Source organism: Peromyscus leucopus, chromosome 1, assembly GCF_004664715.2.
Source record: "Peromyscus leucopus breed LL Stock chromosome 1, UCI_PerLeu_2.1, whole genome shotgun sequence".
In the NCBI taxonomy this organism is placed as follows: Eukaryota; Metazoa; Chordata; class Mammalia; order Rodentia; family Cricetidae; genus Peromyscus; species Peromyscus leucopus.
Window position 1 is genome coordinate 64,854,512 of NC_051063.1, and position 25,890 is coordinate 64,880,401.

A 25,890-nucleotide genomic window follows, 5' to 3' on the forward strand; every position below is an offset into this window, starting at 1 on the left:
TGAGCATGCACACGCCATGGCATGTCTGTGGGGGTCAGAGGACAACCTCGTGTGCCAGTCCTCACCCTGTACCTTGTTTGAGGCAGGATCTGTGTTCTGCCGTGTGTACCAAAGTAGCTGACCCACGAGCTTCTGGGCCTTCTCCTGTCTTGGCCTCCCGTCTTGCTGTAGGCAAGCTGGTATTATAGATGCACACTGTCATGTGTGGGTTCTGGGCACTCAGACTCTGGTCCTTATGTGCGCACAACAAGCACTTTATCCACTGAGCCATTCCCCAGCCCCTTGAATTCTCTCTCTTCCCTTCCCTCCTTCCCTCTTTCTTTTTCCTCCCTCCCTCCTTCCTTCTTTCCTTTGGCACAATACAGCCTGTAGTTGGTTCTCAAGGCCATCACCACAGTCTGTTGTGGACTATTCCATCACCCTGCCCCACCCCCACATGGTGTCTGTTAGCACCCACTCTCCTCTCCAGCCCCTCCTGCAGCCAGGCATGGCTGACCCAGGGTGCCGCTCCGGACTGTTCACAGAATAAAATTGGGCACATCATGCGGCTGTCATATGATCTCGTGTTACAGTCATGCTGTATTGTATGACTGTCCTAACTCTTCCTTGTGACTAAGCAACACTCCTTAGGTAGACACGCACTTGGCTCATTAGCTGTCTGTCAGGCTCTTACATTGTTTCTCATGTCGTTAGTCTCCGGTGAGTCGGGCTTCCGTGAACTTGCATGCACAGTGTTTTCTGAACCTATGTTCTTGGTTCCCTTGAGAATGTACCTAGGAGTGGAACTGATGAATCACATGGTGACTCCGTGTTTAGCTAAAGAAGAGCCACCCGGCTGTGCCCTCGTAGACTAAACTTTTTTCTTAGTATTGCTCGTAGCACAAAGTTTTTAATTGTGATGAGGTCGATGTCTATTTCATCTTTTGTCACTTATGTGTATATTATATCAGAGAGACTATTTTCCTCCAATATCCGGAAGGTGCATTCTTTGTTTTCTTCAGAGAACTCTGTGATTACAGACCTTCTATCCAGGGGGCCTGTCCATTCTTAGTTAGTTAGGGAGGCAGGACCAGCCTCATTCTTTAGCTGTAGACGCTCTACTCAGCCTTACACGGTGTGATGAGAGGGTTATCCTTTCCTCCTTAGCCCCTCTATGAGGCACCCATGCTTCCCCAGGCTTGCACAGCTTCTGTCTAAGTCACGGCTCCCATGGCACATCCGGACTCCCTCTTACCTCCAGAAGATGCCTTCCCCTCCTCCACTGGGATTCAGGTTCCACTGGGCCACCTTAGGCCCTGCACCCTGCCAGGGGTTCACACCCCACCTGTCCCTCAGGACGCTGTAGCACTTTCTCCCCCCAGAACCTTTGCTCCCCCTTCCTCATGAGGAAGGTTCCCGCTGCCGACAGCATCCCTGTCCGGATTGCTATGCCCCACCATCCCTGCAGCACTTTTTCATGTTTGATTTTCTTGCTTTCAGCCTCATACAGGGGTGAGCACGGACTAGCCTCTCACGGACATTCTTTTCACAGTGAATGAGAAAGTACAGGCAAGCACTCAGGAAAGCTACAGAGTCAGCTCTAGAGGCGAGAAGGCCATGACTCTAGGTCCTGAAAAGTGTGGGGGTGATGCCTGGAAGGCTGGGCCAAGGAAGAGGCCTGGAAAGGAAGGGAGTGTGCAGCAGGTCAGCACACTAAAGCTCTGGGCGGTACATGGGCCAAGTGTGTGCCGTGCCGCATCTTTGGCTGTAGCTTCCCTGACACACCCTCCCCAGGCCCACAACGGGCCATGGAAGCTGTTGACAGTTTAGGAGAAAGCTGTGCATGCATGGGGAGAAGGTATGGGGCCCTCAATAGAGGACCTAACCCAAGGACCACCCATTCAAGGCTTCAGATTAGCCAGACCGCCTTGCAGTGAGCCCTGCTCAGCATCCTCGGTATTGTGATGGAGACTTGGAGTAGTTTGAGGAAATACAAGGCCCAGTGGGACAGGTAGGGCACACTTGCAAAGGATGCAGAAGACCTGGGGGACTTTACCAAATTCTTGTTTTTCTACCCTACTTCTGTCCACAGCTGGAGCCCTCAGGGAACCTTGGTGGCCAGTCCCATCTTCCTGGAGGGGGACTCCATGGTAATTCTAGGGTGACATGAATCATCAAGTCTTTTGCTGCTAAAGGTGGCTTCCCTCTGCTAACCAATGGCACATTGACCTGATTGGTTCTTTTCTGTCTTGTCCCAAAGAAGCCAGAGAGCAACTGGCAGAAGGTAGATTACATCGTGGAATTCAGTGAATGGCTGTATTACAAGCAGTTCCCTATGGAAGAGGTGGTTTCCCAACTTGAGTGGGCAATCGAGATTCTGCTGTCCATGAAACCCACTGAAGATGCCCCTGAGCAAGAGCCCAAGGAAGGTGAGGATGATCATGCTGGCTTGTCCTGACCCACACACTGTAGGCCCCATCTGGGCCCAGGACAGCAGGACATAGTGGGACTGTTGCTGGGCCGCCATGCCCTCTGGGATAGACAGGCCTTCATTTTTGGCTTACAGCAGGCAGGAGTGGGGGAAAGATACAGAGAGGGAAGGTCCCAGAACTTGTGTGAAGGAATAGCCGTAACCCTGTCCACTCAGCATTTAACCCATACAGCTGAACACAGCAGGTCAAACCAGCTAGGAACAAACAGAGCAGGCCAGCCCATGGCCTATTCTGACTGGTATAAAGGCTTCAGGACACCAGCTGGGCACCTGCACGGGTACCAAGCCCAAGGCCAGCAGCTCTTGGCTTCCCAGTAAATGGGTCTCCCAGAAAATGACTCCCAGACTCAGAGAGAGAAATCTGGGTCACAGGAAAGGCTAAGTAGAAGGTGTCCCCACTGGAGAAACTCCAGTCTAGGGCAGGTAGCTGCATACTACCAGGTACCTGGGGACAGGCAGGTTGTTGGGTCACTATCACAGGTCAGGAGTGGAGATACCCCAGGGCCTGCAGGAACCTAAACCTGGTCACGGCCCCAGGCTCACTCCCACCATGATGTGCAGGGCAGGCCTCTCCTGCTCAGTCTCCTGCCAAGAGTGCAGTGTCCTTGAATCTGGAGACCGTCTGCTTGGACCAGTTTCGAAGTGTGAGGCAGTTGGAGGCCCTGGCCCGTGTGCACATCCTTCGGGCCTTGATGGTGTCCCCAAGCTCTTCTTCCTATGAAGATGACTGCTTCATGGCCTACAGCTTCCTCAGGCGCATCTGGCAGGTAAGGGCAGGCTGGAGATGTGGTGCCAAACAGTGGAGGTCTCCACCAACCCCATCCTCCACCCCCCGGGAGGAGACTCTGAAGGGCTTGTTGCTGCTAATTCGCCCCTCCGTAAAGGCCTTAGAGAAGCACACAGACTTTTTTTTTCTCTGCACCGTCCACCTCTTCTTCTGTGCAGAAAGATGCATCAGCATCTCTCTTGTCCCTGCCACACTCGTGTTTTGAGGCTCCTTGAAGAGGATGCTTCCTACACCCACCCCAGCTCTGCTGTCCACTCACCACAAAAACTTGTAGGTCTGGGTCACTGATCAGACTTGCTCTGTGCTGTGGAGGCTCCCGGGTTTGACCATGGCTGAGCAACAACACTCTCAGATCTAACGGCCACCCCCAGCCAGGTTCAGAAATGGGAGATACAGGCCTTACTTTTCATGCTCCCAACTGGTATTTCCTCCCCCACCCCAGATTTCCTTGGTATCAGGAGGAGAACTAATTATAGAAAAAACTTTACAAGTAGTTAGTTCACAATTGCTACTGACAAAAAAGGAGAAGGAAAAGGAGAAAGACAAGGACAAGGACAAAGAGAAGGACAAGGAGAAGAAGAAGGAGAAGAAGAAGGATAAGGAAAAGGACAAGGAAAAGGACAAGGAGAAAGAGAAGGAGAAGGAAAAGGAGAAGAAGAAGGAGAAGGAAAAGGAGAAGGAAAAGGAGAAGGGGAAAGAGAAGGAGAAGGAGAAAGAGAAGATCAAGGACATGAAACAGGTGAGTGGTCCACGTGGTGTATCCTCACCTGAGGCGGGAGGTGGAAGGTAACAGTCATGGAGCCTGAACCCCAACTCCACTGTTGGGGGTCTTATGATCATCCCATGCCTCAGTTTCCCCTTCTGGAAGACATGCTGTCCCCACTCTGGGCCACAGCTTCCAAACACTGTGCCAGAGGCTAGCAGCCTGTCCTCTCCATATTGTGCCACAGGAACATCCATTTCAGAACTCCATGTTTTACAATAAACCTTGCTTTCTCCCATTCACAGATTTCAACCCCGGCTTCCAACAAGCCACCTGATTACATCCCCACTAGCATAGAAGACTGGGCCTCCTACTCCTGCCCTGAGGATCTGTTGTCTGTGTTCAAGCAAGACAGGAGCGACACCACTGTTAACGCATCCAGTTTCCAGAAGCCGGTGAGTGGATCTGAGCAGCCAGCCAGAGCTTTGCCACGGGGCTGACAAACCCAGCCTCTCTCATTTAAAGCTTCTACACTCAGGGCTATACCTTGGACAGAGCCTCACCCTAGTCAGAGAGCACAGTCCCTTTAGATGTAAAGTCACACTCAGACGTTCCATGTATTAAGAGTCCATGCTCTTGGGGGTTCATGGTCCAGCTACCTTCTGCCTGGTTGGGGCTTCACAGGGATGGAATTGTTCAGCATATTCCTCTGGGTCAGTAGGTTGGTGGGGTTTGCCCATGCTGTTTGGGGATGACTATTTTAGTTCCTTTCAATGCCACCGTGCGTACTGCAGTGAACAGGCCTTGGTGTGTCTGCCCACTCCTCTGCTAATGGACATTGTGTTCACGGCTCTTACAAATGAAGCATCTGTGAACACTGGTGCCCACATTGCTGGACCACAGTGTGGGAAGTTTTCCAATGATGATGAACATTGCTAGTTGGCAAATTTCATCCCAGGGATGCTGTGCTGACTTCCACTCCTGTCCCTGTGGGCGGAGTTCCTGCTGCCCACATCCTTGTCAGCCGGTGCTAGTGTGCATGCCATGGTATCTCCCATGGCTACGGTGAGGCTGGCTGCCCTGTCAGCCTGTCCTAGCCCTTCCTCTTCTGTGATATGTCTGGCCAGCACACCGCCATAATTTAGCAAATTTTCTTTTTTTCTTATAGAATTGAAAAAAAAGCACAGGCCTTTTCTGAGGGACACTCTGCCAGTCCTGTACACGGCAAGTCACAAGTGACTTGCCTTTCTTCCCATGATAGGGTCTTCCATGTAGAAATATTAACCTTAGTGTTGTGAAAATTAGGAATCTTTTCCTCCGTGACTGGTGCTTCCCTCAGTCCTTTTTAAAAAAACAACAACACTGTTTCCTTTTCTGAGGTCAGAGATAGCATCCTCCAGTATTCTCCCCCTAGGCACAGGTATTCTTCACTTGTATAGCCTAGTGTCAGATTTGGATCTAGTCTACCTTACATGATCTGTGTGTACAGGGGCCAGGAACCAGCCAGCCTTGACACTAATCCTGGGCAGTGGGCCAGGCCACGTCTCCGACACCCATCTCCCTCCTGGTCTTAGTCCTGTGCTTTCCTATGCCCTGTCCTCTATCCAGTTACCAGAAAATCATGTTCAATATCTCATCTAATGTCTGCAGCACCCCATATACCAAGCCCAACACCGTAGGAGGCACTAGCTCTTTTTTTTTTCTAGATACACAGTTGTATACATACACCAAGGAATTCTGCGTTTGGTGGATCATTAGTTTTAATTAGAAAAAAAAAACTAAATGGAATAGGAAATTAATGAATTAATGGATGTGTCTCTTGTGTGGCTCTTTAACAATACTCTGGCACTAACAACCAAAGCATTGCATATGACAAAGCAAAACCTGTAATAACAGACAGGGAAGAAGGAACCCCACAAACCTGTTAAACACTCGCTGAGTGCTGGGCACTATGCCAGGCAAAGCTGGGTGCATTAGCTAACATTTCTTGCTGCTGTGACCAAAATGCCAAAGCAACTTGAAGGAGAAAGCATTTATTTTGGCCCACAGTTTGAGGGTACAGTCTATCCTGGTTGGGGGAGTCCTAGCAGCAGGAACTTGAGGCAGCTCATCACAGTCCATCAGCATTCAGGAAGCAAAGAGCAATGGTTGGTCCTGCCAAGCTAGCCTCCTCTTTGTTCTGTAGTCCAGGGTCCTAGTCCATGGAATGGCCCTGCCCACACTTAGTGTGGGTCTCCTCACCTCAATTAACCTAATCAAGATAACCCTCTACAAAAGAGACTCTAACCTGCTCCAGCCAATCTCTCACAGGCATGCCAAGACTCGTCTCCTAGGTGATTCTAATCACGTAAAGTTGACAATCAGTGTTAACCGTCACTCTAGGGGACTAGTGTGCTACCCCTGCCTCTGACCACCCGTGTTTGCTGTGTTTATGCAGACATACAGTTTGTACTACATAGACCACTTGGCCAAAGCCTTGCAAAAGATGTACCTTCATGAGCTCAGCATCCCGATCCTGCAGCTGGCTGTACTGATTGCAGATGTGGTGGTGGAGAGCAAGAGCCTTGCGGACCTCTACCACCTGCGGTTGGTACCTCTCCCTTACCTGAAGTGCTGAGAGTGACAGGTTGTCCAAAACAACATAAAAACAAACAGCGCCCTAGATATTCAATCTGTAGCTGGCTGTGTGAATAATAAATCCCTAAGACAGCCAGATAATGGAATGGTATCTTTATTGAAGAATTTTGCCTGATCCTTAGAGAATGCCTTGTTTCCAGGAGATGCATACTGAGGTATTTAAGGATCAAGGGGTATTATACTTCCCACCAAGGGTCTAGAAGGAGAAATGGGGAGAGAACGGTGAGGAGGTCATGGTGACGGGCTCACTCATGGAGGAGGGAAACACGCAATGCTTGAGTATGTTTGCTTTAAACAAAACGTCAGTTGAATTTCCTGCTGGCAAAGGCAGGGTTTGGCAGAGCCCATCTGGGCACCTGACTATTAACCTCTGGCTATGCCCCCAAATGCAGACATAGTGAGTAAAATGAGTGAGTGAAGGACAGAGAAAATTGCCACCTGAAGTTTCATAGAATCACCTAACACATTTAGCTTTAAATAAATTTTTGAACCAAAGTGCATTTTGTTTTTGTTTTGGTTTATCAGCTCTGATTAAGTACCCCAGATCCAGCACGGCTTCCTTTGGAGGTGACAGCACCCTGTGTGATGATGGCTCTTCCCTCCTTGCCTTTCCCCTCAGACTTTTACAGGTGTGTTCCGACCTGAGGCTGCACTACGCAGCGGCTTATCATGAAGAGGTGATTGGACAGGCATACATTGGGGACATGGAGCAGGCCAGGTGTGTACAGGGCTTGCTCCTGGGTGTGGGTCTTCTCTTCCTAGCCATATGCAATCCAGTCTGTTAAGGACAGTGCTGAGGAAACCCTAGCCCTGGGCTGTGGCTCCTCTCAGTACCAGGCCCATTATGGCTACTGGATCCTCAATCTGGACTTGGAGGCCCTGGGGGCAATTTCTAGGTAGCTGTATCTGGGAGGGCAGTGCATAGAGAAATGTGTGAGTCTCCTCCACGGCTTTCATGACAGGTTTTGGGGACTGATGAGCTGTCGGTGCTCAGCAGAGGAAAGGGAAGAAGGGTCGGCAGGACAGGTGGGGAAAGACTGTCCTTCACCAGTCCCAGGCTCCTCCCAGGGCGTGGCAGGAATAATGGCGCTAAGTGATGGTTCTGGTTCTTTGGGTTACTCTGTAGCGCTTGTGGTTGGCTAGTAGTAGGCTGTCCAACAGCTAAATTAGCCAATTACAGATTCTGTGGCAATCCTTTTCAGACTTAGAGACCACCTAAGAATATGTAAGAAGGTATACATAGTCATATTATTGTTAATTGTTGCAACATGGCTTCCCCTCCCCCATATAAATTATATGATCATTGTTCAAATTTTAGAAAACAGGAAGAGAATAAATGTCACTACGGGCCCCATCCCTTGGCGGTAATCCCCTCTGGGGTTTTGCCGTTGTACAGCGGATCAGTTACGAAAATGTAATTCTGCTGCATACACTTTTCACCCTGCAGCCTTGGGCAACAAATGTCTGTCTACAAAATCATGCCCATGCTGTTAGCACAGTCATTTATCTGTCCATCCCTGGACTGGCTGGGAGAGTGTTTGCTGAGTCCTCCCTGCCCTCAGATGGGGTCCAGAAATGCAGTTGTCAAGCCTGGGAGAGATGCCTGCCTCTCCCTGCTCTTGGGTTCACTCGAGCACTCACTGTGCAGTGTGGGAGGCGCAGCAGGTGGGCTGCAGAGGACGGCGGAGGGACAGAGACTGACGGCACGGGCTGGTGCCCATGGTGATACCAGGGCTGGGGATACAGAGAGGCCTCGGTTCCAAATGCATGCAGTTGGGGAGTCCGGGACAGTTGGATGAGCAAGACTTTTGGGGACCTGTGAAGTGGCATCATTGGGGTGGAAGTGTTGGATGCCCTGATGGGAAGAGCCTGTGTGTGACGGAGAATTTGGCCAGACGGGGTTGAATGCTGTGATACACTGGCCCACCTCCCAGTGGACAACTCTGGATGTAGTGTGGTGGGCGACTCCTGTCTCAGGTAAGTGGCATGGGAGAAGGGGCCACCCTGCTGCTCTGTAGGAAACCCTGAGCACTAAGTGGTTTTGTCTTTTTGGAGGGGTTCCAGAGGCAGGTCTGCTCTACATACATTAAGCTTGAGACGCTCATTAAACCACACGTCAGCTTGTCAGACAGTTGCAGAGAGAACAGGTGGCTGGTGTGGTTCTGGAAACCAGACAGCTGCCCCACTGGAGACTGTCGAGGCTTTCGTAGACATGTGTTGTCTTAGTTAGGGTTTCTATTGCTGTGAAGAGACACCATGACCACGGCAACTCTTATAAAGAAAACATTTCATTGAGACGGCAGCTTACCGTTTCAGAGGCTCAGTCCATAATCATCATGGCAGGAGCATGGTGGCGTGCAGGCAGACGTGGTGCTGGAGAAATAGCCGAGTGTCCTACATCTTGCAGGCAACAAGAAGTCAACTACAGTCACACTGAGGGACACCCCCACGGTGGCACACTTCTTCCAACAAGGCCACACCTCCCAATAGTGCCGCTCCCTTTGGGGGCCATTTTCTTTCAAACTACTGCATGGGTGGATCGCGGCTTCTCCTGGCCGTGTTAGCTTGTGTTCCTTTGACTATAAATGAAACTGACCGTTGTCACCAGCCATTGCAGTTCTTCTGATGCATGGTGCTATTTCGCTTCAATTAGCTGCAGAAAAGAGATCACATTTAAAAAAGAGAAGAACAAGGAGCCCGTGATAGAAGAAGACAGCCCGCTGACGCTGCATGAGCAGCTGGCTCCATCCCGCTCTGTGGAGGTGAAGCCACTGATAGCTCAAGACAAGGTAGGCTGGCACTGCCATGGTGGGATCCAGAACCCAGGGGGAACACTGACCTAGCCTGGCTTTGCCACAGTGGAGTCTGAAACCCAGAGATGACATTGACTTGGTTGTCGTGTAGGGTTGCCCTAAGAGTCAGCAAGCCGCTGCTGATTTCTGGAGTGCCTACTGAATACGCTCCTAGGCATGGTTTCATGGGAAACTTGGAGAGACCTGACCAAGTTTGTCCTACCCTGGGACCCTGAATTTCCTCAGGGAAGGCAAAAATTATATGTAAAACAGATCACCTGGGGCCTGAGCAGCAACTTAAATCGTCAGCAGGCTAGAGATATAGTGTAGTTGCTTATCTAACATGTTGAAGGCCCTGGGCTCAGGCAAGGGGAAGTAAAATGAGGGGGGCTCCCTGTGGAGCCGAGTACATCTAAGGGGGTCTTGGCTAGACTCTTTGAAGCTCCTGCTGTCCTGTCATCGACTGGCTGTCCCCTTCAGTCCATGTACAGGAGAAAAAGCCATCCCAAAGAACCTTGGTTCCTCAGAGTGCCAACTCTGCGAGCCTGTTAAAGTCAGCACTTGGGGCATGGTGTAAAGTGCCCAATACTTGGGGTTTGTTTGGGGACCTGAACTCAGAAAAATTAGGGTCGAGGACTCAGTAACCCATCCACAGTGGGGCTCGGGGATGCTGACAGGTACACAGGGAAAAGAGAGAAAAGCACAGTTACAGACCAGGCAGCCCTGAGGGCCTCAACTGCTTCCCAGCTGGGCTCTCAGAGCGGGAAGCGAGCCTGCCAAGCCAGGTAGCTCAGCAGCGGCTATAATCACTAGTGGGAGAGACCAGGGTCCCCAAGGCCTGGGGTGTTGGGGAGCCTTACTGGTCAGACGTTGCAGTCTCTCATGGCCTGGTAGCTCTCTCCAAGCTCAGAAGCATGGAGGACTCCCCCCCCCCACCCCCACCCCCACTCCCCCGCAACGAGACTTCCTGCTCTCTACCTGCTCTTATTTGGAAAAGGTCTCTTGGTCCAGAAGCCTGACCTTATATGAAAGCTGTCCCTAAGCTTGGATGCCTGATTGGTCTCTAGTGTGACCTTTGGCAAAGTTCCCTGCTAGACTCTCCCCACATGGTAATTAGACATTGTGCTAGGGGCTTTACAAGAGGACCATGCTTCCACAGATGATAACTAAGGCTTGTTCTAGGAGCTTTACGATAGGAACATGCTGTTTAATGCAAATTAGGTGATTCCTTAGCTACCACCCCCTATCCTATAGATTCCCTATGCTCTGGAATAAACTGAGCTGACTCACTAAAGCTGCCTCCCAGAGAGCTCTCTCCATGGATCCACAAGCCTTCCGACCCTGCTCACTGGCTTCTGCTCCCTCCCCACCCCCACACAGCTGATGATCCCTGAGGTGTATCAGAAGCTAGACAAGCAGAAGCCAAAGGCCTGAGGTTCTGAGTAGGGCACGCTGGGGATGTCCCTGTGGCAGTGCATCCTGCGACACACTGCCTTCACAGAGTGTTTCTGCTTCTAAGCCAGATCACATCACGGGACACAGACTGGGGGGCGGGGGAGGGAGTGTCTTAGGGCCACGGTGTCTCGCAGATTTTGAAGATAAATGGAGAGACTGGCAAGGGCCTGGATGGGACATCCTACCCCCAGCTGTGGATGCTCAAAGGGGAGGTCCTCCTGGAGTTGGAGCTGTACCAACCAGCACGGCTGCTCTTGTCAGAGGCCCAGCAGACTTTCCAGGTAATACTCTTTACCCATCTCCACTGTTGCCATCGTCACCGGGGCCTGAACTCCTCTGATGTATTCTTACTCCTCATCTAAGGACTTCAGGGACACCTGGCTTCTCAGAGTCTCCACTGAGTCCCCAAGAAGGCTTGAGTTAGCATCCTTCCACAGAGCACTGGCTTGGGAACATTGGCTGTTCTTCGCTGAGGAGCTGCCTACTAGAGGAACTTGTGTCCAGACCAGTGCCCACTCACTCCCTAGATTGGCCTTTTGGGTCTCAAGTCCCAAACTACACTTGGCAGAGCTTTTCTATTCTGGACTCTGTCCCCGGATGAACAGCTGACCTTGACCAGTCTGGATTGAAGAAGCTGCTTGTGTTGTCTGCTCTAATGGTGCCCTTCTCCCTAGTTACAATCCCCATAATTCCTCCAAACCCCTATGGACAGACTTAGAATTGCTTTCAGTTGGGGGATGAGGCCAAGAATCTGACACAACCAGCCTGTGGCTTGTTCTGAAGAATTCAAGGAAAAGATGAAGATTCAACAATGATGGGAAAATGCAGTGTCACCAGAAAGCTGTAAGCTCGGGTCTTGGTCCATACAGTGAGAACAGGGGTGCAGGTACCAGAGAGGGAACAGGTATGTGAATAGCAGGGTTAGGACAGATGTGCAGGTGCTGGGGTAGAGGAACAGCTGTGCAGATGTCAGGAGTAAGACAGATGCGCAGGTGCCAGAGACGAGGCAGATGTATAGGTATAGAGAAGAGGACAAGTGTGAAGGTATTGGAAAGGGAAGAGATGTGCAGGTATCAAAGAAGGGACAGGCACAGAGACATCAGGGAAGGAAAAGATGTAGATGAGTAAGGAGGGAGCGAGCATATGGTTATAGTGAGCAGGCAGATGTTCAAGTACCAGGGAAGGACTGTCCTAGTCAGGGTTTCTACTGCTTCAATGAAACACCATGACCAAAACACCATGACCAAAATGCAAGTCGGGGAGGAAAAGCTTTATTTGACTTACACTTCTGTATTGTTGTTCATCGCAGAAGGAAGTTAAGACAGGAGCTCACACCTAGCAGGAACCTGGAGGCAGAAGCTGATGCAGAGGCCAAGGAGGGGTGCTGCTTACTGGCTTGCTCCCCCATTGCTTGCTCAGCCTGCTTTCTTATAGAACTCAGGACCACCAGCCCAAGGATGACAGTACCCACAATGGGCTGGGCCCTCACCCATCAGTCAGTAATTAAGAAAATGCCTTACAGCCAGATCTTATGGAGGCATTTTCTCAATTGAGGTTCCCTCCTTTCAGATAATTCTAGTTTGTATGTCAAGTTGACATAAAACTAGCCGCACAGGACAGGTGTACAAACTTCAGAGAGGACAGGTGCTGTGTTTGCATATCAGGGAGGGGACAGGTATGTACACAGAGTTGAGATAACCTGTCCCAAAAGTGACTGAGCTGACATCTGTAGGCCTGTGAGCTGACAGGTAGGCTGTACTCTGTTCGCTCAGTACTCTGCCATCAACTGTGGTTGCCCTGGCAACCTACATCTGTACCTGGCTTCCTCCTCCTCCTCCTCTTCCCCTCTCCTGTAACTCACTGCAGCCAGGCATAGATAACATGACTAATGTCCCAGCTCAGGGGCAGGGCTAATAATGTGGACGTGCAGCTCTACTTCTTCTGGTACCTTCCCTTCTTTGTGGTGTGCTCAGACTCTCCCCATCACCCCAGCTCCATCTGTTGTGGGATTATGTCCTTCATCCTCACCACCTGAGGCTTACTTCTCATCTGAGGGTGACTCTTCTAGGGCATCTGAAGGGATGCCCAGTGCTTTGGGAGTCTTCTCCTTCCTTTGGTGTTTAACATAAATCGCATTATTTGCCCTGGCATTTGCTACATGGCTGCCCAGGATAAATGAGGATGGATGCTGTGAGCTGCTGGGACACCAAGTAATATCTATGTGTAGACTTGCCCTTGGGGCTTGACCCCAGGAAGTCCTCTGCAAAGAGAGAGATCAGTCCCAGCAAGAACCTGGGAAGCCTAAGGGGCTGGCCTTGTACTGCCTAGACAGGTCACTACATACCCTCCTCCAAAGAACACCCTCTGGCCCACATTCAGGCCTGAATTTCCTCAGGCAGAACTACCACAGAGTTGTCTGTTGATTACCTGACCCAGCTGACAGAACTACAGTGTGATGAGTCCATGCGTGCTGTCTTAGTTAGGGTTTCTATTGCTGTAATGAGACACCATGACCACAACAAATTGAGGAGGAAAGGGTTTATTTGGCTTATACTTCTATATCATTGTTCATCAAAGGAAGTCAGGACAGGAACTCAAAAAAGGGAGGAACATGGAGGCAAGAACAGCCGCAGAGGCCCCAGAGGGATGCTACTTACTGGCTTGCTCAGCCTGCTTTCTTATAGAACCCAGGACCACCAGCCCAGGGGCGGCCCCATCCTCAATGGACTGGGCGCTCCCACATCAGTCACTAATTAAAAATAAATACATAGCCAGGTGTGGTGGTGCACATCTTTAATCCCAACTGGTGGCTATGCCAACCTGAGTGGAGCTGCCCATCTGTCTATCGAGTATTGTCTGTTCCTGTTTTTTAGGAGCTAGGAGATATCTGCGCAGAAGCACAGTGCCTGTTGTTTCTAGCACAGCTGGCCAACAAGGAAAAGAACCATGGACAAGCTATACTCATGATTGAGAGGGCCCAGCAGCTCGGCGGAGCTGAGGAGTTCTGGTACAATTCAACCTTGGCTCTGGCTGAGGCCATCTTATCCTCTGAAGATGATAGAAAAGAAGTCAAAGTGAGTTGGGGTGGCCAGTGGACAATGTGGGGTACATGGAAGAGGGTATGTGCTGAGGTCTTGTCCCCAGGCCCTGCTGAGTGACATGGTGACCTGTGACCATCATGTTTAGGTTTTCAAACTGTTTCGGAAACTCATAGATACATTCAAGGTTCTCCAGAACGAAAGACCAAACCGAGTATCCCTACTGAAATACCTCATCATGGAGCTAGAGGCCAGGTAATGATGCCTAGTCTACCAAAAGCTGTGGCTACTTCCCCCACATATTCCCCTTCATGCTATATGTGCCTACTCTGCTCTGTGTGCCCCACGTGCCCTCGGGTTCCTCTGAGGAGCAGGCCTGCCTTCTACTGTGTGCCTCAGAGGAGTCATGGCTTCCTCCCAGACAGCCCACATTTCCACCGTGTCTTTCCTATGGTTCCTGGAGCCTTTGGACTCTGCCCCTTTGTGGGGAGCTGTCGGAGGACCTCTCTTCTTCCATACATGCAAGTACAGACTTCAAGTCACATCACAGGTCCTTTTCCAGGACTCCTCTGAGCTCACTGACCACAGATGCAGGGATCCTTGCCTTGTTTCTGCTCTGATTCCTCCCTGGAAAGTGCTGTGAGTGAGCACTGTGTCCCACCAGCTGGTCCTGATGTGAGTCTGTAAGCAGTCTCATATCAGCACGGTTTTCTATTTTCCAGGGCTGAATCTGGTGCCTAGGTAGGATTATTAGATTCTAACTACATTGATCCAGGGCCAGGGGTGCATGATGTCCATCTTGGCGGGAAAAGGCTCATTGGTATTTGATTCAGTGTCCCTGGGTAGACACTGGACAGAAAGAGGGTTGCTGTTGTCTTGGGCTATTGAATATGGAGCAGAAACTTCAGTCCCCACCATCTTGAGGAGATTTCTGACCAGCAGGTGTGTGACACTTCAAATCCAGCTTGCCTGCACCTCTGTTGACGGAGAACTTCTTGAGCACCCACTTTTGCTGATGGACCTAGAAAAGCACCTGTTGAAAGTTGAAGAAAACTTCATACGCAGTGGCTACAAGAAAAAATGTGTCGACTTAAAACTAGAGCATGCAAGGATAAAGAAGTAAGGATGTCACCACACACTCGATGGCCACAGACTCCACCCATGCCACTGGAGCTACCTTCTGAACAGGGTCCACCTTTGAGCTCCCCCAGACAACCCCTTGCTCATCCCCAGCCTCAGACGTGACTAGAGCCAGCGCCCTCCCCGGTTTTCTCCCTGCCTGACCCACCACTGCAGTCCTGCAGGGTCCCCAGCAGCTGTTCGCCACCGCTGTGCACTCTGATGGGCGTGTACGCTCCTCCCACCGCAGCCCCCAGTGCTCCTCACAGGGTCTCTGGCTGCCCTGGGTACCTGCGAGCCTTTTACACATGAGCAAATCCTGTGTAGGTGTGACCCTGCCTTCAGGAGCCACGGCCAGCCAACACCCACGTCACATCCATTACCACAGGTGTGCTGAGGCACCATTGTGGGCCACCAGGAAGGCAGGAAAGTGGGTGGCTGAGCCAGCAGGTGGAAACTGGTGTGTTGCCACATCCCTGGGTCACCGTTCAACATCCTGGTCTAAGATGTGTGTAGAGGCTGGGGAGGTGGCTCAGTTGGTAAACCCTTTGCCTTGCAAACACAAGGACTTGGGTTCATTCCCCCAGAATCCATACAAAGAAGCCAAGAATGGCGGTGGACCTTTGTAATGCCAGCTCTGGGGAGACAGAGACAAGTGGATCCTCGGGGATTGCTGGCTAGCAGTCTAGCCTACTTGGAGAATTCTAGGCCAGTGTGATACCCTGTCTCCAAAGAAAGGTGGACAGCACCTGAGGAACAATTCCAGGGTTGATCTTTGACCTCCACATGCACATACATGTACCTGCACACATAAACGAACATATTTACATACACATTGAAAATAAATAATTAAAATGTACTGAAAATACCTTTATGTGTAAAACATTTAACTGCAAAATTTTTAGGTACTGATATTATATACCATAATTATGTAGAAAATATATATTATATATTACTCAGTGTAACATGTACTGGTATAATATATTAATTAGCTTTAACATCTTTATTCTAAATTCCACTCTTATATTGTATAAAGGTTATGCGCTCAAAAGGAAAAAGATGGAGAAGAAAAAACTGCCTATTGGCTGGAAGTGTATAACTTGTCCCAGGAAGCTATAGATGAGGAAGAAGAACTATTTCACAGAATCCAGGGGATATTGTCCCTTCAAGATGTAAGTATGGAGCCTGCATGTCCCAGTCATTTCTGTGTACAGGACAGCACTGCTTGACAGATCTGATCTTAAAGCAAAACCAGCCAGGTGCAGTGGGGCATGCCTGAAATCCTGGTACTTGGGAAACTGAGGCAGGAGAATGGGGAGTTCCAGGCCAACTTGGGCTACCCAGTGAGGCCCAGTCCTATAAAACTACACACACACACAGAGAGAGAGAGAGAGAGAGAGAGAGAGAGAGAGAGAGAGAGAGAGAGAGAGAGAGAGAGAGAGAGAAACAGAGATGCAGGGTGGGGGGGAGACCCCAGTATATATTTTCACAAACACATATACAGGGCCTGGATCCATAGTTCAGTCAAGAAAGTTGTGTATATTCTCTGGGCCTTTGGACCTCTGCCTCCCCCACTTTGGACCTCAGCATCTTCTGCAAGATCCAGTCTAGAAGCTGGAAATAGGTATAGCAGAGAGACTCGCCTTCTACCCCTAGACCCTTCGAACCCCTATTGCCAAAGAAGTAGACGTGATGGCTTGTGCTTGTAATTGCAGCACTGGAGGGGGGATGGTGGATTCCTGGACTCCCTGGCCAGGCATCCTGATACACTTGGTAAGGTCCAAACCAGCAAGAGACTAGGTCTCAGAAAACCAGGTAGATGGTTCCTGAAGGACAATACCTGAGGCTGTTCACTGACCTCCACATGAATGTCTGCACACATGCCCACACATTTGTACTGAGCATGCACACCTATACAAGCACAAAGCACCTGATTTTTACTAAGGTAGAGTAACAATAACCAGACTCATGCACCCATACAAAACAATTTAAAAAAGAAAACAGACAAACTACACAAAACAAGGATTTTCCAAACACCATACATCAACCATGCCAGTTAGTGATCCCTGTGCTTGAGTCCCAGCTAACTGCAGCTACAGAGATGGAACTAGGTAGAGCCTAGGTAAGACCTGAGTCAAGGTGGTTAAATCCTGAGAGTCTAGGGAGAATGAGGCAAAATAGAGCCCATGGAAGAAGAGCACTGCTCACAGATGTCTAGGGGATACCCCAAAATATCTCTCTAAAGAATGATCACCCAGGATGAAGTACACAAGGCTGAGAAAGAACCACCTGGAAGGATTACAGGAAGTGCACCGGTGCTGACTGGGGGGTCCTGGGAATGGGGTGAGAGAGGCTCCAAGACCTCAGAGAGCACAGAGGGCCTGACCTCAGAATTTAGCAGTAAGTAAGTAAGTGAACCCAACTATGTGGTGCCTACAAGAAAACCATTATGAACACAAAGACAAAAACAAATAGAGGAAAAGTAAAACGCTGGGAGGAATCTCCCAGACCAATACTGATCAAAAGACAGGTAGAACATTACCAGGAATGAGAATATTTATCTCATAGTGTAAACTAACCAAGAAGAAAGTTAACCTAAACACGATGACCATAAGAGAGTTTTAATATATAAGAAGCAAACATTGATCTTTAAAAAAAAAATGGCTAAATCTATTAGAGCCAAAAATTTCAGTGTCCTCCAATTATTAGTAGAACAAGTAAACATGAAATCAGAAAACAATGAAAAGATTAAAATATTGTCAACCAACATGACCCAACAGACATTTTTTTTAATGTTTCAGTCAACAATAGTGGGATACACTCTCACACAAATGTGGACTGTCTTCCTACATAGGCTATACTCTGAACCATAAGATGAATTTCATTAAATTTGAATCATACAAAGGATTGTATGGAACTAAACTGACCATCAAAACCAGGAAGGAGGGGCCGGAGAGATGGCTCAGAGGTTAATAACGCTGACTGCTCTTCCAGAGGTTCTGAGTTCAATTCCCAGCAACCACATGGCGGCTCACAACCATCTAAAATGAGATCTGACACCCTCCTCTGACATGTAGGCATACATGCAGACAGAGCATTGCATACATAATAAATAAATAAATAAATAAATAAATAAATAAATCTTTAAAAAAACAGGAAGTAGAGTAGAAAATTTATAGACACAGAAAATGGACTAGTGGCTTCTGTGGAGCAAGGACAGGAGTAAGGAGTGACTACTAGCATTTGGGTTTCCTTGTAGAATGAGGGCAATGTTTGGGAACTGAACTAGCTAGCCATGATTGTACAACACCGTGGAATCATTATGTGCTACTGAACTATGTACTTTAAGTTTTAGATGTACTTTAGTGTTTTGCCTGAGAGTATATGTGTGCTCTGCATGCGTGTCTGATGCACATAGAGGTCCAAAGAGGGCATCAGATCCCTTGGAACTGCAGTTACGGATGGTTGTGCACTGCCACATGGGTGCTGGGAATCAAACCCGGGTCCTCTGCAAGAGCAGCCAGTGCTCTTAACCACTGAGCCATCTCTCCAGCCTTCATTCTTCAGATTTGTTGATTCTGTTATGTTGCTTTTACCTCAAATTAAAAACAAAACAAAACATTGTGTTCATGGAAAACCCCAAATGTTTGGAATGTAAGTAGAATACAGCTAACAACTCTAGGCCACAGAAGAAGCCAAAGATAAACTGTTTTGAAATGGAGGGAGGAGAGGACACCAGGGAGTTTAAGATGTCGTCAGTGTAGTGCTTAGGGGGGAATGTGGAGCACTAAACCCCTGAGTAATAATGATAACATAAGGGTGATGGGCCAGAAGTCAAGGAGCTCAGCCTTTACCTTAAAAACAAAGAGCAAACTGAATCCAAAACAAGTAGTAGAATAGGAATTAAAGATGGAGTAAAACATTCAATAAAAGAGATTCACCCTCTCATCCAAAACAAATCAATGAAACAAGGATTTTCAAGACCTTGGATATCCAATGGTAGTCTCTGAGCTGAGGTTTAAGCTCACTGCAGCTTTTTAAAGAAGGTCACAGCAGAGTGGTGGTGGTGGCGGCAGCAGTGGCACATGCCTTTGTTCTCAGCACTTGGGAAGCAGAGGCAGAGGAAGACAGATCTCTGTGAGTTTGAAGCCAGGCTGGTCTACAAAGTGAGTTCCAGGACAGCCAGGGTAGTTATACAGAGAAACCCTGTCTCAAAAAACAAACAAAAAAAAAAATGGAGAAAGTCACTTAAGTCAAAGCTGGGTCTTTGGTATAGATCAGTTGGTAAACTGAGTCAGACTGTCTATTAAGGATTTAAGTGCCAAATACCAGAAATGAGTGACCTAGCCCTGACTGCCTATATTCAAAGGATAGTGAAGAGACATGGGGATTTTACAGTTGAGGTGAAATAGACCTACACTTGCAATACCCACTCAGAAAGAAATAAATCTATAGCAACTCTGTGAATGAGGGGAATTGAGTCTGTAATTGAAAACCTTATCATAAAGCAAATGTAAAGCCCAGATCTATTGCTGACTCTACCAAATAATTTTTTTTAAATATCACTTCTGAGCAGATTATTTTAGAAGGTTGAAAGGGAGAAAAATCTATGGGAAGTTCTCAAATCTAACTCCAAAATAAGATATGGGAGGGTGTAGTGGAATGCACCTTTCTTAAATCCCAGAATTCAGGAGGCAGAGGCAGAAGGAGCTCCGTGAGTTCCGGGCCAGCCTGGTCTATAGAGTGAGCTCCAAGACAGCCAGGGTTACACAGAGAGACTCTGTCTCAATTTTTTAAAAAAAGGCTAAAGAGTTAAAGACGTTAAAGGCATTACAAACAGACAAAAGAACAACAACAGAGCAGTGTTGCACATGAACGTGGCTAACACCACAACATCACACCATGCTCACTGGTGACAGACGAGTGGTTCTTCCGTAGCTAAGGACTACGACAATGATATCTCATCACGTTTATTCAGCATTGTTGTGGAGGTTCTAGCCAGTGCTATACAGCTAGAAAAGAAATTAAAACCATCCAGACTGATAGAAGGAACATGTAAGTAAAATACTTTTTCACAGATAACAGATTTTATAGAAAATCATGTAATATACCAAAATTAAAAACTACAAGTAGGCTAAATTAAAGTTAATGAGCAAGTTTAGTTGAGTTTCAGGGTTAAATAGTATATACATTATATTTCTTTTTTTTCCTTTGGTTTCTCTGTGTAGTTTTGGTACCTGTCCTGGATCTCGCTCTGTAGACCAGGCTGGCCTCAAACTCACAGAGATCCATCTGCCTCTGCCCCCCAAGTGCTGGGATTAAAGGCGTGTGCCACCACCACCTGGTTACATTATATTTCTATACAAAGAAAGATTAATTGTATATTAAAAATTAAAGCAGTATCATTTATGACTACTTAAAAATGAAACTTGACCTCCGAAATGTGAATGCCTATACTCTGAAAACAATGAAACATTGCCTTGAGTAGTTAAAGATGATTTAAATAACTGACAGCAAAAATCATGTCCCTACATCAGACGACTCAATATTGTTAAGGTATCAATTCTTCCTTAACTATAACTAAGATTCCTACAGATACTTTTTTTTTTTTTCTGAGACAGGGTTTCTCTGTGTAGCTTTGCACCTTTCCTGGAACTCACTCTATAGCCCAGGCTGGCCTCGAACTCATAGAGATCCGCCTGGCTCTGCCTCCCAAGTGCTGGGATTAAAGGTGTGGGCCACCACCGCCCAGGCAGATACTTTTTAATATATATATTGACAATGTGATTTTAAAATATGGAAAGTATAAAATAGCCAAAACAATTTCAAAAAAGAATAAGATTAGGAGCCAATGGTACCTGACTTTAAACCTATTACAGAGCTATAGCAATCAAGACAGTGTGTGTTCAGTGGGAACATGAATAAACAGACCAATGGGACTAACCTAAGAATCCAGAAATAGAGACACACATAGAATGTCTAACAGAGGCACAACTCCATGGACAAAAGACAGTCTTTAGATGATGCTAGAACAACAGGAAATGCACATTCAAAAACCTGGACTTCCACTCACACCTCAGACTGAGGTGGGAAATACCCTCAAATGGGTCATAAACCTGAACTGAAAGCCTAGAACCCACAGCAAAGTCCATTGGTGATGACATGATTGGCAAAGAAATGTACCTAACACATGATCCAATAAAAGGAAAAATTGATAAATTTGGTCTTCTCTTTAAAATACACTATTGCTAGGTGTGGTGGCACATGCCTTTAATCCCAGCACTTGGGAGGCAGAAGGCAGGTGGATCTCTGTGAGTTCGAGGCCAGCCTGGTGTACAGAGAGAGTTCCAGGAGAGCCAGAACTGTTACACAGAGAAACCCTGTCTTTAAAACAAACAAACAATAAAATATACTATCAAGAGAACAGTGAAAACAACACAGACTTGGAGAAAACATTTGCAAATTTTATTCCTTGATAGCAGTAACATATCAGTAATGCATTAAGAGCTCTCAAGATTTTAAAATATTAAAAACGAGCAAATTATTTGAAGAGACGTTTCCTCAAATGTGTGGAAAGCAAGCATGTGAAAAGATAAACATCATCCTTGTGGCATATGAATGAGTCTCAAAACAACATACTGAGGCAAAGCGGACAAAAGGCTCACATACTATATGACGCCGTTTCTATAAAGCTGATTTGTTGCACCACAGAATAGCTGTCACTTGGAAGAGGGGAAGGCTGTCTTGAGCATGCTATGCCAGAAACAGAGACAAACACATCTGTGTCTTTTTACAGCATGAGGATTTATTGAATAAAAATAAATTCACAAGGTTGAGGAGTGTTAATGGAAGCAATTTGCCAGATTAAATTTGCCTACTCCAGTAATCTGGCTGAGGCAAATGCGGGTTCTTATTCTCCAATCTTAATTACAAATATTAACTCCCATACCACACAGCACACAGTAGATAGATACATCTATATATGCACATGTGTGGGTTACAGAATGAATACAAGTTAGCGAGGCTGCCCAAGGGGTCAAGAGGTTTCTGAGGTGGACTGAGAAAAATTCAAGGGAGGTCTGAATTGAAAAGGAATTCAGAAAAGACGAAGCTGTTGCCATAGAGACTGAGCTGAGGAAGAGTCAGGTTTGACAGCAAAAACCTAGTCAACTGTAGAGATGACAGGGCAGAACCAGGTCAGAGCAGGTTTAGGTCTGAATGGGCAAGCATGCAGACAATCAGAGAGCTGGGTGCCCAAGCAGAGCAGAAGCCCCGAGGACAGTTGGAGAGTCTCTGCCTGTGAGTCCTTGATGCACACATGCACCAGGTATCAGGTGATAAAATGGCTTGGGGCCATGCCATCACAGAGTTAGGTGTCCATTGCTTTATGGGGGGCAGGTGAGGGAGTCATATCCTTTCCCTTGGTTTGATGTCCTGTTAAGTTCTTAGGCTTAGTTTTCCTAATATAATTTCAATACACCCATATACTCCTACGGTTTCCATTCACCTCAGTAACTGTATAGAGGGGCTTCTTTCTCCCAGGAATATTCCATTTATCAGTCTATGCTGCATGGGTGGGTCAGATCAATGGTGGTGTTTGTGGGTCCAGCCAAGAGTTCAATTATTGTGGTGATATTTTATTTGTGCTCTAACAAATAAAGCTTGCCTGGGGATCAAAGGAAAAAGCCAGCTACTATATTAAATATAGATGCCAGGCAGTGGTAGCACATGCCTTTAATCCCAGCATTCAGGAGGCAGAAATTCATCCGGATTTCTGTGAGTTCAAGGCCACACTGGGAACAGAGCCAGGCATGGTGGCGCATGACTTTAATCCCAGCACTAGTTAACCATAGAGGTCTGGAGGTCTGTACAAACAGACAGGAAGTGATAGAGCTAGGCAGAAAGAGGAAGTGATGTAGCTGAGCAGGGAGAGGAAGTAAGATGGCAGGGTACAGAAAGGCATACAGGCGTGAGTATACAGGAAGTAGCTCTCTCTTGGGCTGAGGATTCCCCAGCGGTAAGAACTTGTGGCTGGCTTGTTCTATCTCTCTGATCTTTCAGCTTTCACCCCAATATCTGGCTCCAGGATTTTTATTAATAAAACCATCTAGCAATTTGTGTTTCAAATTATCGTCCACCCTCAAAGCTGCTTGTGAAATGGAGTCTCTCAGGGCAAAGACCCAGCCTGAAAAACCACTGCTTATGCAATATGGAGTAACTTAGAGTTACTCAAGAAAGCACATGGAGAAACCCAGAGTGTGAAGACCGTGTTCCTTTTCTTGGGTTGGCGATAGTTTAGCATCTATTGCCATGTCAAAATATATCCATTTTACACTTCAATTTATACTTCAAATGTGTGCTGTCTATGACGCATCAGCTATGGCTCGTCAGAGTACTTACCAGTGATTGGTCTCCTGGGGAAGAGGGCCCTGCTTGATCCACCTCCCAACTATCTCAGTTACAGAACATCAACTCCCCGCTCATGAGAAGGCTGGCCCGCCTCAAACTCCGCCTGGCAGAAACGTGCCTGGACATGCAGCAGCTAATCTGCAAGGAGGCCTTGGAGTTGCAGCTAGAGCAGGGCTCATTCGAGAGGCTGCTTGCAGACTTCCTTCTGAACATCAGCGACTACTCGTCCATCGACTTGGTGACAGCAGGCAGCCTTTGCTCATGTTCTCCCCTGGGGGCCTGCCAATCTAAGGGACCCCAGGCTCTACCCACCCCACCCCCTGCCATGGCGGCTCTTGACTACTCCCACACCTTGGTGTGCAGCGAGGCATTGTCTGATCACCAAGAGGACTTAACTAATAATGAAGAGCTTATTGGAAGGGGTTTCCTATGTAGGCTTACAGTTTTTATTCCCAGGCCTGGGGGCTAGCACCCTGTCCCGTTCCCTCCCAGCACCACAAACAGAGAACACTGAATAAGTGAATACCTATTTGGAAGAAAACCCTTCTTCCACTTCCAGGAATCCTTCCTTCCTTCCTTCCTTCTTCCCTCCCTCCCTCCCTCCCTTCCTCCCTCCCTTCCTATTTAGGCCATCCTAGGAATAGATCCCAGGACCCTGCACATACTAGGCAAGCACTCTATCACCTCAGCTGTAGCTCCAGCACTTTCCCATTCTCTTAAATGTCATGAAATGAGTCAGGTTAATTCAGGGTGAGCATAAATGAATCCTACAGTTAGCCTCTATCTATAATGAGTTCTGCTTTATATTAATAGTTGTCTTTTATGGTGCTTCCAATATCTAAGTCCTAGAGACCCCCTCTCCTGCCCCCATGCTACCACACAGGACTGCACAGAGCAAAGACATCAAGTACCCAGATGTTCTCTGCTAGGCAGTCCTAGAAGGCAGCTATCTGAGCTCTCTGGGTGGCTAGGTGGAGATCATGCAGCAGCCATTGGTGGTGACGGCACCTTCTTGTCTTCCTGAAGCAATGGTTCATGCTGAAGCGGACCCTGCCTCACACAGTACTGGCGCAGCTCGAGAGTCTGCAGCCGCTGTCCGTGGGCTGCATGGACATCCGTGCTCAGCTTCTGGTCCTGGCTGGGAAGGCCCTCCACCTGCTGTCTGTGCAGACAGACCCTGTGTACCCTTCCTTCTGCTGGGAGGAAGACCTCTTGGTAGGTGTCCCTTCCTCCCCCTCAAATCTAGTCCCTGATGGCTTCACATCGACTGTAGAACTGGGGTGGAAGAGGTGTTCCACCAACTCAACTAGGAAGGGTCTGGCCCTGGCATTTCTCTGTCTTAGTGGCTTGTGTCTGGTTGTGCACAGGCCCCTAGGAGCTTCAGAAAGTTCATGCACTCCCTGGGGTACACCTATGCCCTGGGTGTTGACCTCCATGCTGAGATGCACCAGGATGGATGGTGGTCTGCCTCTATGGCCCTCTATATACCACAAAGCCTGAGAATCTCCAAGAAGGGCAGATGCCACCTCTTCCTCAGCTCCTCCCAGGGCCCACCCTCTTTTAGGGCTAGGTTCTCTGACAGAAGCACCTGCCCAATTCAGAACCCTGGTAACAGCTCTTGCAAGCCTGCCTGTCCCTGGTCCCCTTCCTAAGAGCCTGCACAGAGGCACTTCTCCCCCAAGATGGCACCAGCCTCGATGGACAAGACAGAATGCTTAGCAGACAAGTTCCTGTAGCAGCCGTCACAACCCAGTGTAGCAAGCGGTGCCCCAGGACTCAACACACAGAGAGGCTCCCAGCCAGCTAGCTCTGACGCCCTTGGCTTAGTACCCCGGGTTGCTTGTCCTGAGTCTTCACGGTGTAGAGAGCATGAGACCAGTAAGACCCAGGCTGGGTGAGCCTGTGTTTGCAGCTCCTGCCCAGGTCACAAAGTCAGGGCCTTGAGATGCAGAAGCCCAAGCCCCACGCCTGTCTGTCCTGAGTGAGGGTCTTCATCTGTAAGACAGTGGGGAACCCTGTCTCTAAATGTGCCGTGGCCGCTGTGTGGAGTTCAGACGGCTCCAGGAAACACAGCTGCTTCCTCCCAGGCCCTGGAGTTCCCGCCACCTTGGTGCATTTGTTCCTTGTCCTCTTCCTCAGGTATGGCTTGTGGTCGCCGACCAGTTACCTGTCACCAAAGCCCACCTTCCTTCTCCCAGTCTTCCTTCTTGTTTTCCAGGCGGGATCTTTCCTCTAAACGCGTTTCCATGGAGCCTCCTCCTAAACTTGATGTGTAGAGCTTTCATTCTCTGAGTTTGTTTCCCAAATGCCACTGTGGTGTCTTCCTCGATCGGCTTGATGGCTCTAAGTAGCTTGTCTCAGTTTGAGGCTGCTGTCCTGTCACAGGCGTCTATACCTGATTGCTAGCCTGATCTCACTGATGATCTCTGTCCGTGGGGGTCTGTTAAGGCTGCTGGTAGCCAGGGTCTGGTGGATTTGGG

The 25,890-nt window shown here is 48.4% G+C and overlaps 1 protein-coding gene across 1 annotated transcript in view; it reads left to right on the forward strand.

Annotated features, from left to right (window-relative positions):
- The window catches only part of Cfap46 (cilia and flagella associated protein 46), a 92,229-nt gene that overhangs the window by 47,284 nt on the left and 19,055 nt on the right, over positions 1-25,890 (forward strand). The window contains exons 28-41 of the mRNA XM_028869509.2: positions 2,240-2,408; positions 3,032-3,237; positions 3,700-3,996; positions 4,266-4,415; positions 6,398-6,546; positions 7,217-7,315; positions 9,251-9,386; positions 10,979-11,125; positions 13,718-13,918; positions 14,031-14,137; positions 14,825-15,001; positions 16,038-16,173; positions 23,460-23,648; positions 24,437-24,625. Of these exons, the coding sequence (XP_028725342.1) occupies positions 2,240-2,408; positions 3,032-3,237; positions 3,700-3,996; positions 4,266-4,415; positions 6,398-6,546; positions 7,217-7,315; positions 9,251-9,386; positions 10,979-11,125; positions 13,718-13,918; positions 14,031-14,137; positions 14,825-15,001; positions 16,038-16,173; positions 23,460-23,648; positions 24,437-24,625 (2,352 nt within the window). The remainder of the gene's footprint in view (positions 1-2,239; positions 2,409-3,031; positions 3,238-3,699; positions 3,997-4,265; positions 4,416-6,397; positions 6,547-7,216; positions 7,316-9,250; positions 9,387-10,978; positions 11,126-13,717; positions 13,919-14,030; positions 14,138-14,824; positions 15,002-16,037; positions 16,174-23,459; positions 23,649-24,436; positions 24,626-25,890) is intronic.